The sequence below is a fragment of the Rhinoderma darwinii genome, chromosome 6 (genome assembly GCF_050947455.1).
Source record: "Rhinoderma darwinii isolate aRhiDar2 chromosome 6, aRhiDar2.hap1, whole genome shotgun sequence".
Taxonomy (NCBI): Eukaryota; Metazoa; Chordata; class Amphibia; order Anura; family Rhinodermatidae; genus Rhinoderma; species Rhinoderma darwinii.
The window spans coordinates 116,206,148-116,226,183 of record NC_134692.1 but is presented as its reverse complement, the minus strand read 5'-3'; the positions used below and the strand labels follow the sequence as shown (position 1 = coordinate 116,226,183).

At 43.3% G+C, this 20,036-nt stretch overlaps 1 protein-coding gene across 2 annotated transcripts in view; it reads left to right on the top strand.

The window, feature by feature from the left end:
- MYH11 (myosin heavy chain 11) overlaps positions 1–20,036 on the top strand; it is a 90,229-nt gene that overhangs the window by 25,549 nt on the left and 44,644 nt on the right. For both annotated transcript variants that reach the window (XM_075830157.1, XM_075830158.1), the window contains exon 4: positions 15,774–15,801. In XM_075830157.1, the coding sequence (XP_075686272.1) occupies positions 15,774–15,801 (28 nt within the window). The remainder of the gene's footprint in view (positions 1–15,773; positions 15,802–20,036) is intronic.

Genomic DNA, 20,036 nt, shown 5'->3' with positions numbered 1-20,036 from the left:
GATTGGGAGAATGGAATGCTCATTCCCGATTATTGTCCCATGTAAAAGGGTCCGGCGATCATCTAACAACATGTTTGTCGCTGATCGCATCATTATCGGCTGATCGCATTGTCAGCAGCATATCTCCCTGTGTAAGCAGCGGATGTGCTGCTGACGATGCAAAATGTAGGTGGATGATCAATTTGGTTCATCCTCATAGAGTACAATGATTGCTCCATGTATATGGGACTACGCGCTATATTGTCAATCGGTGCTCGTTTAATGGCAGAAGACACTGGCAGTGTAAAAGGACCCTTACAATAAACTATTCCAGATCTCTATATAAAAATTAATTAAATCAAGTTAAAGGGGTATTTTATTGTAATGTAAATAAAGCGTAGCCACTGTTTAAAGAAAAGTTAATATGCTGTATATATAACCTCATCATTTTCAAGATCTTACTGTCAGTGAATGAAAACATTCAGCTTCCCTGACTTCTGGCAATAACAACTGATCAGGAAGGTCCATGTGGCTGCTCATATCCCCTGCATCGGCAACTACTGGTGAAAGCTAGTATTACATAGTGTCCAGTTGCTCTGTGCTATAGCTCATAGAGGGGGTCTGAAATGGGGGACCCTCCTTTATGATGCCCATATAGCCCGTGAAAACCCCTTTTAATAATAGGAGACAGAGTGGTGCTGCTGTTGTGTGTGGCTCATATGTATGGATTAGATTGATACATTGTAACAAAGCCTCAGCTATGTAAGTCAGAATTTAATTTGAGCCAAAAAGGTTTACACTCATACTTTGTGTATGGATCTTGACATATAAAAATGTGTGTAGTTAACATACTGTAGAATGTATGTGAATATAATGACATATTAAATATGGCCCCTTATAGTTAACCACAGGGGATAAAATGTTCATAGTTGTTCTCAGTATTCTGACTACATACTCTGAATTGCATCCATCTGCAGATTGTAATGATTTATAAGTGGATTTTATGTTATATACCAGATTGTGGTTTGAAGTTGATATAAAAGACGTGTCAGCTTTGTTACTTTGTTACAGTATAATTGGCTTATATGAAGGAGATTTGGCTTTAATTAGTTATTGTGGCAGGGATGGCAGCCAATGACGTTCTGGGTTTGGCAGTATAAGCAACTGATGGGAGATTTTTTTTGTTCCAATTACACACAATGAAACTCTTATATCAAGCAAGGGATGTCCTTGTGCAATAGAAAATGAAATGGATGACCCTCCTGTCAGGGTTCTGCTATGAAAGGTGGTCCTAAATAAACACCCATTAAATCCTTTTAGACTACATGTTAACTAAACCCAATAAATGCCTAAAGAACTACCAGCTAGAAGGACGCACAGAATAGAATATGCCTATCAGTGTCAGTGAGCTTTTATTGCCCAAAACCGCCAAGTGGGATCCAGTGTCCAGACTCCCTTGCAATGTTCTGATTCATGGGAGTTTAGATAAATGTCAAATTAACCCTCTTAGAATTTCCAACTTGAGCGTTCACATTTGTTCATGATCATATTCACATACTTTATTTCGACCCCTTACCACCCTTGGTTGGCACTTGTGAATCCATACATTACTTAAGGCATTCTAAGAGCACCTGAAAAAAAAAGTCTGTCCAGATTCCCTTTAGGCTGGGTTCACACGACCTATTTTCAGACGTAAACGAGGCGTATTATGCCTCGTTTTACGTCTGAAAATAGGACTGCAATACGTCGGCAAACATCTGCCCATTCATTTGAATGGGTTTGCCGACGTACTGTGCAGACGACCTGTAATTTACGCGTCGTCGTTTGACAGCTGTCAAACGACGACGCGTAAATGGACTGCCTCGGCAAAGAAGTGCAGGGCACTTCTTTGCCACGTAATTTGAGCTGTTCTTCATTGAACTCAATGAAGCACAGCTCAAGATTTACGAGCGTCTCAGACGGCTCGCAAAATACGAGGAGGAGCATTTAGGGTATGTTCACACGATGAGAGGCATTTACGTGTGAAAAGGACAGACTGTTTACAGCTGCCTCGTTTCACACGTAAATGCTCCTCCTTGTAATTTATGAGGCGTCTGAGACGCTCGTAAATCTTGAGCTGTGCTTCATTGAGTTCAATGAAGAACAGCTCAAATTACGTGGCAAAGAAGTGACCTGCACTTCTTTGCCGAGGCAGTCCATTTACACGTCGTCGTTTGACAGCTATCAAACGACGATGCGTAAATTACAGGTCGTCTGCACAATACGTCGGCAAACCCATTCAAATGAATGGGCAGATGTTTGCCGACGTATTGCAGCCCTATTTTCAGACGTAAAACGAGGCATAATACGCCTCGTTTACGTCTGAAAATAGGTCGTGTGAACCCAGCCTTACGTGTGAAACGAGGCAGCTGTTTTCTCTTGAAAACAGTCTGTCTTTTCACACGTAAATGACAGCTAGCGTGTGCACATACCCTAAAAGTGGAAACTCCACTTTTGTTTTACATTAACTATATTGTCACAAAATGGAAAATCTAAGGCTCAGCTCACATCTCATTTTTCAGGCACATCGGAGATATATGCTGGGAATATTCCCTGAAATATACTCCGACGTGCCCTCATTAACCTAGCGTATGCCATAAGAATGACTGCCCTTTCGACATACGCTGGGCCGGTATGCCTCGGCATACCTTTTTTTTTACTGTATAGAAAAGCATGGTCTACCACACTTTCTATGCAGTGGGGCACAGTAAAAAAAAGTATACCGCACGGTATATGTTTTCTTTTACAATGAGATTCAATGGCCGACATTCCACTGTATTCTATACAGTGACACATGTCGGAGGCATATGTTAGGGAACTCTCTAGACGTATACCTCCGATGTGCCTGAAAAACTAGATATGAACTGAGTTTCGGTTAAATGTTTTCAGTGCATTTTACATTATGGTTTTACTGAGAAGCTGTTAATAAACAAGCAAGCTCCTTCTGATGGATCTTATTACAACTTTATTCTTAGGGCTTTGATCCCTGTTGTACAGATCCATAGTACAGAGCCCATAGGCTGTTATGGGACCCCTCCACGTGTTCCTTTGATTTTACATGTTTGGTAAATCGTGCAATACTCCACTGCGTGCTATATTTCACAGGTATTCTCCTCTAGAAGCACTGCCTATAGGGTAGAATACCATGCTTTACGAAAGCCATGGTCTTCCATGGCACACGGACTGCCTGTGGGTCCATAATACGGACACGCTTTGCCATCAGCAGGAGCCCTTATTCTAATTATGGCTTTATGATTGCTTGATCCATTAACACATGAATACCTGATCCCCATTAACACATACACTTTATATTTTATATTGTACCGGCAACATTCCATCTAAAGAATGATACATGAAAAAGATTTCCATAGAGCGTGTCTGATCAGTTTTGCTTTCTATTTATCTCCTTTTATGGTAAAGCTGCCAAAAGCCGACATCCTTGTGATAAACGTCAGATTACGCTTGAGATTAGGCATAAGTAGCTGTTCTCAAAGCCAGGAGAATCATGAGATAAAAGATAACCACAAAGCTTTATCCAAAAGCGGCATCCTGCAAATTTACGACATGGACCATTGTAAATTAAATACATGACATTCTAGGGTCGGTCTGTGTAAGAAGCAATAGATGGACATGATTGATTTCTAAATCTTAGATTAAAGGCAGAGATTAAACTGTTTAGTACATAGAATTATACCCCAGGATTACGCCCAATGTTTTATAAGCCTATACTGTAACTCTGTGCTTCCAATTTTATACAGATTTGCATGGAGTTTTGTCTCACGGATTTATACATAGTAGGGACAGGTTTAGAAGGGGTTAAGGCTACAGGGACAGGCCATATTTTAAATGGGGGAAGTGATAGGTGGTTATGGGGTGGTAACCTTTTGGAATTGGTGGTCCTAGGATCATGTGCCCATTCCTAGTGCATATAGTCTTACTCCCCTAAGGGTTTGGCATCTTTCCCCTTTTTTTGGACTATAGAAGAGTTACGTCCCGCCCTCCCACCCTGTTTTATATGTGTGGTGATGGCGTTTGTTTGTTGGTTTTCTATTGTTTAAAGTCCCAGCTGGTGGTTTTATTGTATGTGAGTGGTTAGACCATCGGGCGTCCCATGCTGCTGAGCGACTGGCTATGGGCGTATGACTCTGATGGTTATATATCTGGTTACCACTAAAGATTAATAAATGCTATGACCGCCCCCCACCCACTAGAGGTAAATTTGTTATATTGCTGTATGTAATGTTCACCAGTAAAAGCAGCTAGTAGCTTCCTCTAGAGTAGACGGAGGTAATGAATTGCATTGCTCACAATGACTGGAAGATTATTAGAGAGATATAAAGGGGGGTTCTCCATGATGAGCTATTGGGGAGCAAGGGGCCCGTATACTGATCTTGCCCAGGAGCCCTCTGCTGTCTATGTCCACCCCTTTCACCATACAAAAAGTTATCAATATTTATCACCTATCTAGAGGTGGGAGCCCCATATGAATGGAGCGGTATTGCGCATGGTTGGCAACCACTCCATTATTTCCATAAATAGAAGCTGTATCGTTCTCTCTCATCCAATTCCATCAGTTCAGCTGAACTGACTGCTCGGCGGAAAGTGGATCCTGCTTGTTTCTGACACACCGTATCCAGCTAAAACCTATCACATCTAAGTTCATAACTGAGATGTGATTGATATTAGCGGGATCCTGTGTGTCACAGACACGAAGGACCAGCTTTCAGACGAGCCGCCAAATCAGCTGAACTGATGGAATCGGCTGAGAGAGAACAATACAGCTTCTATGTATGCAGGATAAATAGAAGCTGTATCGTAAAAAGTAAAAGTAAAAAAAATAAAAAATAATACATTTCAATTTGAACACATTCAGCTCTGTCTCCTGTGTGCCCATCACATGACCAGGACTTTTTTTACAAAATCTTCTGCATGTAAACAATGAAGATTCCTATTAAATGAAAGCGAGCAGAGATCTTAGAAAATATGAGTACTTGATACAGAAAATTTATTGGAAAATTGTATATCTTTTCATTGAACAATGAATGCCCCTTTAAATTTAGGAATCATGATTTTGATCTGGGTTGATAAACAGCCGCCTAGTTTCAAGACCCAGAATGTTAGGAAAAATGTACTCCCCAGTGACTGCTGATGTAAGGACTGAGATTTGGGACTATGTGACATTTCTCTGTCAGTATCTTCATACAGTGGTCCCTGTGGAAAAACAGATGAAGGGTCAGGATGTGGGTGGAGTGCGGAGAGATATAAGTAAATCCAAAAAATGATTTAGATACTGATTGAGATAACACAAGTGGGAATAGGCAGCATACATCCTGAGAAACAGCATTGTCTGAAGAAATGAGCTAATAAACCAACTTGTGATTGATATTCTAGATACAAAGAGCTAATATGGACTGGTTATAATACATGTAGATAATAGTGCTCGAGGAGTCCCCGTGCACAGGCTATACCTAGGCCCAGGACCTAATCACTGATGACTTCATATATCCCCATATTTGATCTAAGCATTCGGTCCTGGAGTTATAAACGATTGCATAATATTAATTTGTATATTGAGTATATAGTGGATGTATAGTGTCATTGCACTTTCCTATTTCTAATGCTGCTGAATTCTTATGTAACTAGTGACGCAGAGGCGTAACTTGAAGCTCCTGGGCCACAATGCAAACTCTATAACAGGGCCCCCACCTACCATATATCATTTATAATACTGGTGTCTTCTTTTGCGGCTAAGGGCTTTTTGGGCCCCCTTGGACTCCAGGGCCCGGGTGCGACTGCTACCTCTGCACCCCCTATAGCTACGCCCCTGAAGTGATCTATGGGCACAGCGATGGTTGTAGCAATAATAATGATCAGTTTTTATGCAAATGTCCCATAATGAGAGTGTTTGATGGAATGAATCCAATTATTTTGACCATTTGCAAATAGCATTCAATGTTCTCATTCTGATTGTTGTAAAATTGCTACCTACATATCCATCCTAAAGCCTCGTGCACACAATCGTATTATTGCACTGTACAAGTTCCTAGTTGTACAGAGAGGTAATACGGCACGCATAGAAGTCTATGGGCTCATACTGTACCTCCATGGTTTTGGTTGCATTTGGAGGCACATGGGGGTCCTCTCTAATGGATTCATGCGGAATCTGTAAAAATTGTGGATTGTACCACTAGATTCCGTACTACGGAGATATACTCAAAAAGCATTCTTTCTAGAGGAGTAGGGACTTTGTATGCCGCAGTAAAGGCTCTGTGTTGTGCATGAAACCTAAGACTTATTTTAGGCTCTGTGCACATCACATTTTTGGCCTATGTTTATTGTATACGCTGGAAAAAATGTGCGACATATACGTTAAACGTAGGCTATGATGGATGCCTTAACAGTGGCACCTGTCACCATAAAGTTTAATAGTATACGTTAAACATAAACGTCATGCACTCTCATAACCCTGTTCATTACATATATACATTAAATGGATACCATTATAGTCTATGGGCGACGGATGCATTTAACTAATACATTGCCCATAAACTGTAATGGTGTTAGTTTAACGTATGCGTCAAAAAAGGCGATTGAAAAGCCCATGACATATTCGTTAAATGTATACCTGTGACGTATGCCATTCAGTGGCATACGTCACCCCATAGACTCTCATGTTAAAAAAGAAGTATACAGCACGGTATATGTTTTTTGTGGGATCCCTCGAGATGGAAGGGCGTCGTTTACTATGCTAGTCCATCCAAACAAAAAAAGGTGTACCGACTTATACCAGCTTGACGGAGGTCAAAAGGGCACTCTTTTGACCTCGATTGGACTAATGGAGCCCTATGGATATGTTTAGCGCGTGCGTAGTGTGCTTGCGTTAAAACAGAGATGATTGCAATAGATTAGATCCATGTAACAGAATTAATTGAATGTAGAGTAGAGAAATGCGTTACCTGTTTTGTTTTTCAAACATTACAATGTATTCATAGCTGATGTTAAAAATTTATCAGTTATGCAATTCTGTTGCACTGTGTGAACCCAAGTCGTGGTGTAAGTGATACTCTAAATTGTAATTGACAAAGCGGGAAACATGCGGAATCATTCAGGAAGAGCAGAATACGGCTTGTTATAAAACTTGAGGACAACACTAGTATTCACTTCATTCTTCAAAGGCTTTTCTTGTGGTACATGTACAACTACTAGGCATGATGCCAAAATACAACAACATTGAATGCACATATATGGTGTCCTGGCATCAAGCCCTAAGCTTGGCTACACCACACAAATACCTAGAGATCATAAAAATGTATGTTAAATTTTGACTATATTATGGAAGAGCATTCCTGACGCAGTGTGGACCCTGTTTAATAACTCTGTAGGGCAGGGGCGTAGCTAAAGGCTCATGGGCCCTGGTGCATGAATTCAGCTTGGGCCCCCCTACCCCTCCCCAACACCACCAGACCCCTGCGCGTGCCTATGCCCAGTCGCCTAGCCCAACAGCCACCATGAATGCTCCCACAGTATAATGCCCCCCATAGCTGCCTCCACAGTATAATGCCCCCACACAGTATAATGCCCCCATAGCTGCACGCACACAGTATAATGCCCCCATAGCTGCCCCCACACATTATAATGCTCCCATAGCTGCCCCCACAGTATAATAATGCGCCCATAGCTGCCTCCACACAGTATAATGCCCCCACACAGTATAATGCCCCCATAGCTGTCCCCACACAGTATAATGCCCCCACACAGTATAATGCCCCCATAGCTGCACCCACACAGTATAATGCCCCCATAGCTGCCCCCACACATTATAATGCTCCCATAGCTGCCCCCACAGTATAATAATGCCCCCATAGCTGCCTCCACACAGTATAATGCCCCCACACAGTATAATGCCCCCATAGCTGTCCCCACACAGTATAATGCCCCCATACAGTATAATGCTCCCCATAGCTGCCCCAAACAGTATTAAGCCCCCATAGCTGCCCCTTATACAGTAGAATGCCCCCCATAGCTTCCCCCATACAGTATAATGCACCCATATCAGCTCCCCATACAGTATAATACCCCCATATCAGCCCACATACAGTATAATGCCCCCATATCAGCCCCAAATACAGTATAATTCCCCCATATCAGCCCCCACACAGTATAATGCCCCCCATATCAGCGCTCCATACAGTATAATGTCCCCCATATCATCCCCGCATACAGTATAATGCCCCCCATATCAGCCCCCACAGTATAATGCCCTTCATATCAGCCCCCATACAGTATAATGTCCCCCCATATCAGCCCCTCACAGTATAATTCCGCCCCACCATATCAGCCCCCCATAAAGTATAATGCAGCCATATGTGCATACTAGAAAAGAAAAAATGGGAGGGTTCCTCCAGCTCACCTTATCACAGATGTATGGAATCGCGCACGGGTCCTCGTGTCGGCACACGTATAAATGTAGAAAAAGGCAAAGAAATGGATCCAGCGCTGCGTCCTTTGAGTCTGTTTAAAATAGGAAACTATTTCCAAGTTTTATTTATCAATGAAAAAATAAAAACAATAGCAATGAAGGTAGATAGTCCCAGAGTACAATGGAGGGATTGTGGCAGTGTGAGCGGTGCCTTAGTCATGGCTTCTAGCATAATGTCCCCCCATATCAGCCCCCCACAGTATAATGCCGCCCCACCATATCAGCCCCCCATAAAGTATAATGCAGCCATATGTGCATACTAGAAAACGAATAAAATTACTTACCTATCCCCGTTCCCATGCCGGGTGGAGGATCCTTCTCCTCCTTTGGGCTGTGCTATGAGTGACTCGGCGCAGACTAGCGCAATGACATCACTACATCGTGCCTGTCTGTGTCGAGCCGCTCAGGGCACAGTAAATGCTTGAGCAAGGAGCCGTCAGCTCCTTGCTCCAGCATTGGATGAAACCAGGACTTCGGTGAGTGACTCGCGACCCCCCGAAGGTCTTCACACAACCCCCCAGAGGGTCGCAACCCACAGTTTGTAATGTATTGCATTGTGCAGTTTGCGGTGGAGAGAGGGGGGCTATAATTTAACGGCCCTCCATCTCCACCGCAAACTCAGAAAGCACAATACAATACAATACATTACGGGCCCCCCTCTGCAGCTTACCTGCAGGATCTTCCGCACCGGCTCTTCCACACTGTCTGGACGTCCCTCACGTGACGTCACGGTCAAATGGTACACTGAGTGCACCATGTGACTGTGACGTCTAAGGAGACCGGCCCGTAACCAGGAAGCGCCGGAGAATTTATTTAATCATTAGCGCGCTGCGTGGCAGGCTTAGGGGCCCGGTCGTAATTGCGACCGCTACGACCCCTATAGCTATGTCGCTGCTGTAGGGTATTGTACAAAGAGATATATTTATAGTTACAGTATATATACAAATGATGTGGTAGATAGGGTATTATATAGTTATTTGGCAGTTAACTAGATATTTAAAGGGGTTGAACGTTTAGACAACTCCTTTTATTGTGGTAAACTGATGCTTGCTGAGCTAAAAGGGGGGGGGGTAGCGGATCAGGACCTCTTTCTATTAGCTAAAGCTGAGAGCAACTTCACTTATAGCTCTCTACCTTGGAGGACCAAAAGCATATATGGCAATTGTTGGACACCTATGATTTCAAGAGCTGTCCTGCAATGTTTCCTTATTCCTAAAAACACAGACATAATTTGAAGCGCCTGAACCACAATTCAAAATCTGTCCCCAACTACAATGTACCATATATATTGGTGCAACTTCTATGTCTGCACCCGCTATAGCTACAACCCTCCCTGAAAATAAGCATTCATGCAAAGTCTCCATTTCTGATAATGGGCCTACCAGCAGCAAGACCCCTGCGGTTAGCTTGTCTCCGGGGCACACACAATATGAGACAGGGTTGTTAATAAACTATTCCAATTCAATGCATTGAATTTCATTCAATATACTGGGGTTGACTGGTTTAGAAAACCAATGTTAAATAACCTATTATGGTAGTAAATAGAGCGGATTCAGTAGAACCATTAAATAGCATTGCAGAGAGCAGCCACAGAGAGCATCTATCTATGCAGGGGCGTAACTAGGAAAGACTGAGCCCCATAGCAAACTTTTGACTGGGGCCCCCCCTCCCCTGGGTGTCACACAACCCCCCCTTGTAGATAGTGCCTTTTTTACAGCCCCCCTGTAGATAACGCCATACAGCCCCCCCTGTAGATAACGCCATACAGCCCCCCCTGTAGATAACGCCATACAGCCCCCCTGTAGATAACGCCATACAGCCCCCACTGTATAAACACCATACAGCCCCCCTGTAGATAACGCCATACAGCCCCCTCTGTAGATAGCACCATACAGCCCCCCTGTAGATAACGCCATACAGCCCCCTCTGTAGATAGCGCCATACGTCCCCCTGTAGATAACGCCATACAGCCCCCCCTGTAGATAACGCCATACAGTCCCCTTGTAGATAACGCCATACAGTCCCCCTGTAGATAACGCCATACAGCCCCCTGTAGATAACGCCATACAGCCCCCTCTGTAGATAACGCCATACAGCCCCCTCTGTAGATAACGCCATGCAGCCCTCCTGTAGATAACACCGTACATCCCCCTCTGTAGATAACTCCTTACAGCCCCCTCTGTAGATAACGCCATACAGCCCCCTCTGTAGATAACTCCATACAGCCCCCTCTGTAGATAGCGCCATACAGCCCCCTCTGTAGATAACTCCTTACAGCCCCCTCTGTAGATAACGCCATACAGCCCCCTCTGTAGATAGCGCCATACAGCCCCCTCTGTAGATAGCGCCATACAGCCCCCTCTGTAGATAACGCCATACAGCCCCCCTGTAGAGAACGCCATACACCCCCTCTGTAGATAACGCCATACAGCCCCCCTTGTAGAGAACGCCATACTGCCCCCCTTGTAGAGACCGCCATACAGAGTCCCCCCTGTAGATAACGTCATACAGCCCCCTTTGTAGATATCTACCGAGGGGGCTGTATGGTGTTATCTACAAAGGGGGCTGTATGGCGTTATCTACAGGGGGGACTCTGTATGGCGTTATCTACAGTGGGGGCTGTATGGCGTTATCTACAGAGGGGGCTGTATGGTGCTAACGCCATACAGCCCCCCCTGTAGGTAACGCTATACAGCCACCTGTAGGTAACGCTATACAGCAGCCTGTAGGTAACGCTATACAGCCCCCCCTGTAGGTAACGCTATGCAGCCCCAACCCCCCAAAAAAATCTGACCTACAGTGTGTCCTACAAAAGACATGTATCCCCTATCCACAGGATAGGGGATACATGTGTGATCGCTGGCAGCGATAGGGAGAACGGGGGACCGAAAGTCCCCCGAAGTTCTCCATGACTAACCTCGGACTTCTGGCGTCTGCACAGCTCAATAAAAATGAAAGGAGCGCTTGTCACGCATGCGCACAAGCGCGACCAGCGCTTCATTCATTTCTACGGAGCTGCCAACACAGACCCCGGAAGTCCGTGGTTTGTGATGGAGAACTTCAGGGGACTTTCAGTCCCCCGTTCTCCCTATCAATGCCAGCGATCACACATGTATCCCCTATTCTGTGGATAGGGGATACATGTCTTTTGTTTAATGGCAGAGCGGGGAGATACCTCCCTGCTCTGCCGTAGTGTTAAGTGGCGTCGTGCTGTAGCAGCCATAGCGGCAGCTAGCGGAGCCTCCGGCCATGGTGGGGGCCCGTGCCGGCGGGCGACACGGGCCCCCACATGCCGCGGGCCCCGTAGCAGCCGCTACGGCTGCTACGGAGGTATTTACGCCACTGTATCTATGCATTACTCGGGCAGCTTATTGATTTCAATGGACACCATGTAATACTTAATTTTCCCTGTGGTGGCGCTGCAGCGGAATTGAACATGTTATAACTGATCGATGGGAGTTCCAGCAGCAGAAAACCATGTGATTAGCCTATCATTGGGTGACTCTTGTAACATAAATTAATTGTCTAATTCGGACAACCCCTTTAAGGTTGAGCTCTCACAGTTTCCACTTGCTTTCTTTTTTTTCTGGAAAAACTAGGAAGCGATCTCTTGGGAATTGTTCCGGTCTTTCTCTGAAAAATGAATCCAAGTGGAAACCACAATGGAACTTTGATGTATTAGCACTGCCCAAAACTCCAGGATTATCTGAAACAGATATAGTGAATAACTCTTATTTAAAGGGGTTTTCCCACGAGGGACATTTATGTCATATCCTGTGGATATGTCATAAATGTCAGATAGGTGCAGCTTCCCACCTCTGGGACCCGTACCTACCTCTGGAACGGGACCCACTTAAACCCCATTCTACCTTTTTCTGCCAGTGAATCCCGGCCACTGACTCCCAGCCACTTCCTGACTCTATGGTCGGGAGTTACAAAAACAGCGTAGCTCACTGAGCTACGATGTTTCCGTAACTCCCATAGTAGTGAATAGCAGTTATGGAAGCAGCGTAGCATGCGAGCTACGCTGTTTCCATAACTACCATTCAGTTCTATGGGGCTTACGAAAACAGCGTAGCTCGGCGAGTTACGCTGTTTTTACCTTCATGGTCGGAAATCAGCCGACACACAAAGAGGTAGAACGGGGTTTAGGGGGCCCCGTTCTAGAGATAGGTGCGGGTCCCAGAGGTGGGACCCGCAACTATCTGACATTTATGACATATCCTGTAGATATGTCATAAATGTCCCCCGTGGGAAAACCGCTTTAATGGTTCTGCAATTTATACAAGCTGAAGGATACACGCTATCTTACTATGTGATTTTGAGGGTATGTTCACACGAGGGCGTCCGTTACGGCTGAAATTACGGGGATGTTTCAGCCTGAAAACATCCCCGTAATTTCAGCCGTACCGGCATGTGCAGGCGCTTGAACGCCGCGTCAATTACGGCCATAATTAGCGCTGCTATTCATTGGAGTCAATGAATAACGGCTCCAATTACAGCCAAAGAAGTGACAGGTCACTTCTTCTACGCGGGCGTCTATTTACGCGCCGTCATTTGACAGCGGCGCGTAAATATACGCCTCGTGTGAACAGACAAAACGTCTGCCCATTGCTTTCAATGGGCAGATGTTTGTCAGCGCTATTGAGGCGCTATTTTCAGACGTAATTCGGGGCAAAAACGCCCGAATTACGTCCGTAAATAGGCCGTGTGAACATACCCTGAGGGTAAACCGTTCTGGCCACATTTCCAAAAGAAACACTAGATTTCAATATAAATGGACTGAAACTTTTCCATGTAAAAAACACTATCATCTGTCACAGTAATAAAGTCATCTCCAGACACATCAAAACATGATGAGAAAACAATGCAGGATAAAAATAGTAAGAAGAACAATCCCCCATGGAGAATTAAAAATTGCATCCGGCTTGGCCAGTGCTCAAGTCATGGACCCCTGCAACACAGTTTGTCCTTCAGAATTTTTTTATATCTATATTAAAACACCCTTTACATGTTGGAACACTAATAGTGCCCTTTTATTACAGCTATATTTCTATAAAACCATAGAACCAATTGAATAAATGCAGAAATGGTCAATTCTATATTTCAAAAAAACATTCGCAACTAAAACAAAAAATTCTCCATATACCTTGAGTTACAGGTGCAACAAAGGTTGTCACCCAAGACTCCTTATTGGTGAATTTCCCTTTTTATGTAGTTTTACATATATGTCTTGGACTTGGTGAATTTGCCTTGTTATGTAGTTTTACATAGGGGCAATTTGCATGAACTAACTTTTAGTGACTCTCTTGGCAATTAGTTTATCACTGCATAACTAATATTATTGAGACAAAGAAAGCCGGCCTAAAACCATTTTGAGGTATATATATTGGTTATCACCCAGCTTTGCCAGAAAAAAAGCTATAACCATAAAACTTGACTGTGGAGCAGAACTGAATGATATATATTTGCAGCAGTTGCCGTGCGCATTAGATTCATGATGATGGATCCCGTTCATTTTATTAAGTGGAAATGTTAAACCTAAGGGGATCAAAGCTGGCAATAGACATAAGATGGCTTCCTTAAATCTTCCATTTGCATGTCCAGGTGAGAAGATGTCAGACACCTGGATTAAACAGGTAGTAATATAGCCTGTTCAATCCTTATTTCTTTTGACAAGTGAAATATCAAGGTACATTTAACTGTACCCATAGACAATAGATTTCATATCTATGGCCAGACTTAATCCTTGTATAGTTCAGAGGATGTGCAGGACAAGAGGAAAGTCACAGCCTTGATTCGGTGTCTTACAGGTCCAGTTCCCTTATAGAGCACCTGTCACTAGGTAATATAAGTTGAACTGGTTTACTGACCTGAACAGCGCTGTCTCCCTGATTCCAGAACTATTTTTCTTTTTTTCCTGCAACTCCCCCCCCGTACCAGAGATGTGGCCCACTGTTGTGTTGACTCCCCGTGTGCTAATTTGCTGTAGAAAGCAAACGGGGTGGAGCTAGCTTCCCTGCCTCTGATGCTGACCAATCAGAGGGTAATTCATGCCCTGTTGGCTAACTACAGCATATTAGCATATAGGGAGCCAGCTTAACAGTGGGCCATAACTCTGGAACCGGGGGGTCCAGGATAAAAAGAAAAATAGTGCTGGAATAAGGGAGACAGCGCTATTCAGGTCAGTAAACCAGTTAAACTTATATTACCTTGTAAAAGGTCCCCTTTATGGACACCAGAATGTTGCACACATTTTTCTGCAGTCAGTATAGAAGTTGTATGGACTCTTTAAGCCAGTTACCAATATAGATCTTGTTATTAAAGAGGCTCTGTCACCAGATTTTGCAGCCCCTATCTGCTATTGCAGCAGATCGGCGCTGCAATGTAGATTACAGTAACGTTTTTATTTTTTTAAAACGAGCATTTTTGGCCAAGTTATGACCATTTTTGTATTGATGCAAATGAGGCTTGCAAAAGTCCAAGTGGGCGTGTTTAAAGTAAAAGTCCAAGTGGGCGTGTATTATGTGCGTACATCGGGGCGTTTTTACTTCTTTTACTAGCTGGGCTTTCTGATGAGAAGTATCATCCACTTCTCTTCAGAACGCCCAGCTTCTGGCAGTGCAGACACAGCCGTGTTCTCGAGAGATCACGCTGTGACGTCACTCACTTCCTGCCCCAGGTCCTGCATCGTGTCGGCCACATCGGCACCAGAGGCTACAGTTGATTCTGCAGCAGCATCAGCGTTTGCAGGTAAGTAGCTACATCGACTTGCCTGCAAACGCCGATGCTGCTGCAGAATCAACTGTAGCCTCTGGTGCCGATGTGTCTTCGCTCGTCTGACACGATGCAGGACCTGTGAGTGACGACACAGCGTGATCTCTCGAGAACACGGCTGTGTCTGCACTGCCAGAAGCTGGGCGTTCTGAAGAGAAGTGGATGATACTTCTCGTCAGAACGCCCAGCTAGTAAAAGTAGTAAAAACGCCCCGATGTACGCACATAATACACGCCCACTAGGACTTTTACTTTAAACACGCCCACTTGGACTTTTGCAAGCCTCATTTGCATAAATACAAAAATGGTCATAACTTGGCCAAAAATGCTCGTTTTTTAAAAATAAAAACGTTATTGTAATCTACATTGCAGCGCCGATCTGCTGCAATAGCAGATAGGGGTTGCAAAATCTGGTGACAGAGCCTCTTTAAGTATAAAATGGGACGATAATAGTCAGTATATACTTTTATATCTAACATCTTATGCTTCTTCTTTCACAGACCGTGAAGATCAGTCCATTCTGTGCACGTAAGTACAATCAATATTATTGTCACATGATCTATATTTTTCATATTATTAGCTGTTTTTTTTATTCTTTAATGCAAAATTACACATTGGAAACTAACATAGGGAAATGTAAAGGTCCTCTGACCAATGCTTGGGGTTACCTATTTTGTGACATATGCATAAAATATTCTGACATTTTCGAGTACACATAAGTGTCACAAATGTATGATAGCAATAGTTAGATGTGGTTTTGTGTGCAACATATTCCTGTTACAGTTGGAGACATTTCTTTGTATATGAGGCACAGGTTAGACATATTTTTAGACATCCAGAAAAAGTTCTTGCATACATGACCCCACTTTCTTTGTGCAACTTCATGAACAGACATTGTATATTCAGCGTAAAACAGTGTCATTCATCGTAGTCTAATGTAAATTCATTGTGGGTCCCTGCCATAATGTTTACTACTTGTCTATGATATTGAACGAATGAACCCTAAGTGATACGAGATGAATCATGTTCATAATCTACTAGTGCTTTTCTAAAGGCGGATCCCTATTAAATACAATGTATTATGTCTAATTAAAGCTTAATACCACAGCAAAAACGTGGGTTTCTGGGAGTCTAATATTAGCTCAGTTCCATGTCATTCGTAAATCTTAAATATAACAATCTATTTTCCCAGTGATGTAGAAATAGCTCAGTGGACTCCTCATAAGATAAATCGACTTTATAATTCACAGCAGTCTAGATGCCCTCAGTGAGCTATCCATGCATGTAGGACATCGGCAGACTGTTACGGTCTAGTTCCTACGATTCCCAGAGAAAAGAACAACTGAGCGGCACAATTCACCTATAGCACCCCCTTTTCCATGAGCTTGCTTAAGGTCGAGGTACTCATCTAGCACCAGGACTTAGGCGCCTCTAACTTGCCCAGTGGTTGATTCTCTGGATAACTTCAGCGGAAGGGGAACCAAACAATAGGGAGATTGGAAATACACTTGCAACGAGTAACAGCATGTACCATAAGTACTATGTCTATAACATATACCAAGATAATGACGTAGCAGATTCAAGCAGTTCAGGGTTCGGTAATGTAATGTAGCAGAGCGGTGTGCGGTGTACAGATTTGGTGTGGGTGGGGGGGCTCAGGACTCCCAGTCTAGTGATAAATGGGATTCCTAGCGATCAGACATTTATCACCTACAATGTGGATAGGTGATAAATGTCTATCGTGGCACAACCGCTATAAAGCATTTGGTCACCTTAAACATATTACAGTTTATATATACAATAAAATTCAGATAATCAGACATCAAATGAATGGGACTGAGCTGTAGTACCAGACACAACTACCACCATATGTACGGCGCTGTGTTTGAGTAAACATTGAAGGGCCATCATTGCTGTTCAGCGGGGATGGATTCAATCACATCCACTTTGCTGCTACTTTATTCTGCTGAGTTTTTTCTGTCCACAATTCCGGACGGAAAAAACCCAGCAATTTCGCAACTTGTGGGCAAGCCCTAAAAATATAATTTAGATAAGTGAAATCCACATTTTATCTGCAGTGAATGAGCCGTTTCTGCATATTTCTGCACAAATGTTTCTAATTTGTGGCCAAATATTCAAGAAATAATATTATTTATAGGTCTTTCCATTCAAGATACATGTAACAATACATATATGTATACCATATACATTTCTTTAGGGTCCAATATTGGCCCCATAAGGCTGCATTCACATGGGAGTTTGACCCATCAATCAAATATTAATAGCTTATCCTAAGGATAGGCAATAAATAATAAAGTCCCAAAAAAAAACCTTCAAATAGTTCTCAAAGGTGATTACACACTTTAAGGCTGAGTTCACACGGAATGGATATGCTGCGTAAAAGCTTGCAGCGTATCCGTCCTGTGCGCCACAAGGAATTCCGGGCGAAAAACCACACCAAACTGTGGTGCAGTTTTTGGCCCGGAATGTCCGCTGCTGGAAAACTGCTAGCAGGCAGGCCTACTCGGATGACATTTCTTCCCAGGAGACCGCTGCAGCCTGTGATTGGCTGCCATGGCGGTCATCTTGGATGAAGCGTCTTCCCAGGAGGCCGGCCTTCTGACGTCACCCAGGCCGGCCTCCTGGATGACGTTTCATCACATTGGCTGCAGCGGTCACATGGGATGAATTGTCATCCCAGGAGGCCGTGCTGGAGTAAGGAACACAGACTTCTGGGTAAGTATCAGGCTTTTTTGTATGAGTTGCGTTTTTTGCGGCGGGATCGCTGCAAACCCGCCGCCAAAAATGCAACAACTGCTATTTGTTGCGGGATTTAGCTCCCACTAAATTCAATGGGGAATTCCCGCAACAAATAAGCAAAATTTACACAAATACAGTTGACATGCTGCGGAATTTTCCGGTCAGTATTTACGCAGAGTGTGGATTCAATCACATCCACTTTGCTGCTACTTTATTCTGCTGAGTTTTTTCTGTCCACAATTCCGGACGGAAAAAACCCAGCAATTTCGCAACTTGTGGGCAAGCCCTAAAAATATAATTTAGATAAGTGAAATCCACATTTTATCTGCAGTGAATGAGCCGTTTCTGCATATTTCTGCACAAATGTTTCTAATTTGTGGCCAAATATTCAAGAAATAATATTATTTATAGGTCTTTCCATTCAAGATACATGTAACAATACATATATGTATACCATATACATTTCTTTAGGGTCCAATATTGGCCCCATAAGGCTGCATTCACATTAGCGTTGGGCTTTCGTTCATCGGTTCCGTTCAACCTTTCTGTCGGAGGAACCGATGAATGGAAAGCCGAAAGGAAACCATAGCTTCCATTTGCATTATCAATGATTTTAATGGTAATGCTTATGTGTCAGTTGGTTTCTGTTTGTTACCGTTACTTAAAGTTTCTGTTTTTATCACGGAAACAATAGCGTAGTCGACTACGCTATTGTTTCAACTAAAAAAAACTGAAACCTTATGGAATGGAAACAGACGGAAACCAACTGCAAGAGAAGCATTACCATTGAAATCATTGATAATGCAAACGGAAGCTATGGTTTCCTTTTGGCTTTCCGTTCATCGGTTTCTCTGACGGAAAGGTAAACGGAAGCCCAATGCTGATGTGAACAGTCCCTTACTCTCAGCCATTGATGGAGTAAACTGAGTTCACTGGGGGGGGGGTTGTAATTGTAAACACGGGGAGCATTGTTTTAATGATTTTCTCCTACTAGGGCTGGGAAGGTCCAGGGTATGCCATTGGGTCTCTATTGATCTGTTTAAATGAAATACTGATGCTTATATCATGTGAAATATGTATTAAAGGATTGTACAAAAACAAAAAAAACACCTTATCATAAAGGACTTTTTCTGCATTGTATGAATGGCGTTTTGTAACACCCCATTCACCTGCATTGTACTGCACGGAATCTGCCCGAAAATTCACAAAAACGTCACGTGTGAACGTAGTCTAAAACTGCCCATACACATGAGATAGCGGTTAGCCAACAGCTATTTCTCTCGACTTCACTCAGGTTTATATGTTTAGAGAGGAATAAGCCACTGCCTTAACACTGTGGCAGTGGCTTATCTCCCACGGAAACAAAAGATCGAACATGCTAAAATCCAACATGTCCGTTCTCCCTACACCAGCCATTGGGGAAGTCAGAAGGTCCCCATACACATAAAGTTGACGACCGATTCCGCTGAAATTGGCAGGTTCGGACGTCTATTATGCGTGTGGTGTGCCTTTTTAAGGAATACAATGCATATTCTACAGTATAAATATAGCAATATACAGTATAAATATAGTATAAATAAAGAACTACATTTTGAGATCAGCAAGTAGTCATTTCTATTCTCTTCTTTTAGTTTGCACTTAAGAATCTCAGTTAAAATCATGTCTTCTGATCATACATACACGCTGCACAGAAAATGTAGGCAGCTGTCATAGTGTATGAGAGCATTTAGCAAATAATGGCCGGGAGCTTGGTATGACATCTAGGAAGATATAATGCCATATATGGGCAGAGACCAGGGATTTTCGAGAAATGCCAAGAGATAGGCACTTTCAGCCTGGGAGAAAGGAAATGCAATTTAAAGTCATTATGACCACACTATAACCTTTCAACTGGAGAAACCGCTCTATAAAGTCTTCTCGATGAAAGGCATCAGTTTTCCAAAACAGAGCAAAAATGTTTAGCTGCAAGGTACGGTTACTGTGAATGTCTGGCTCACGAGCGT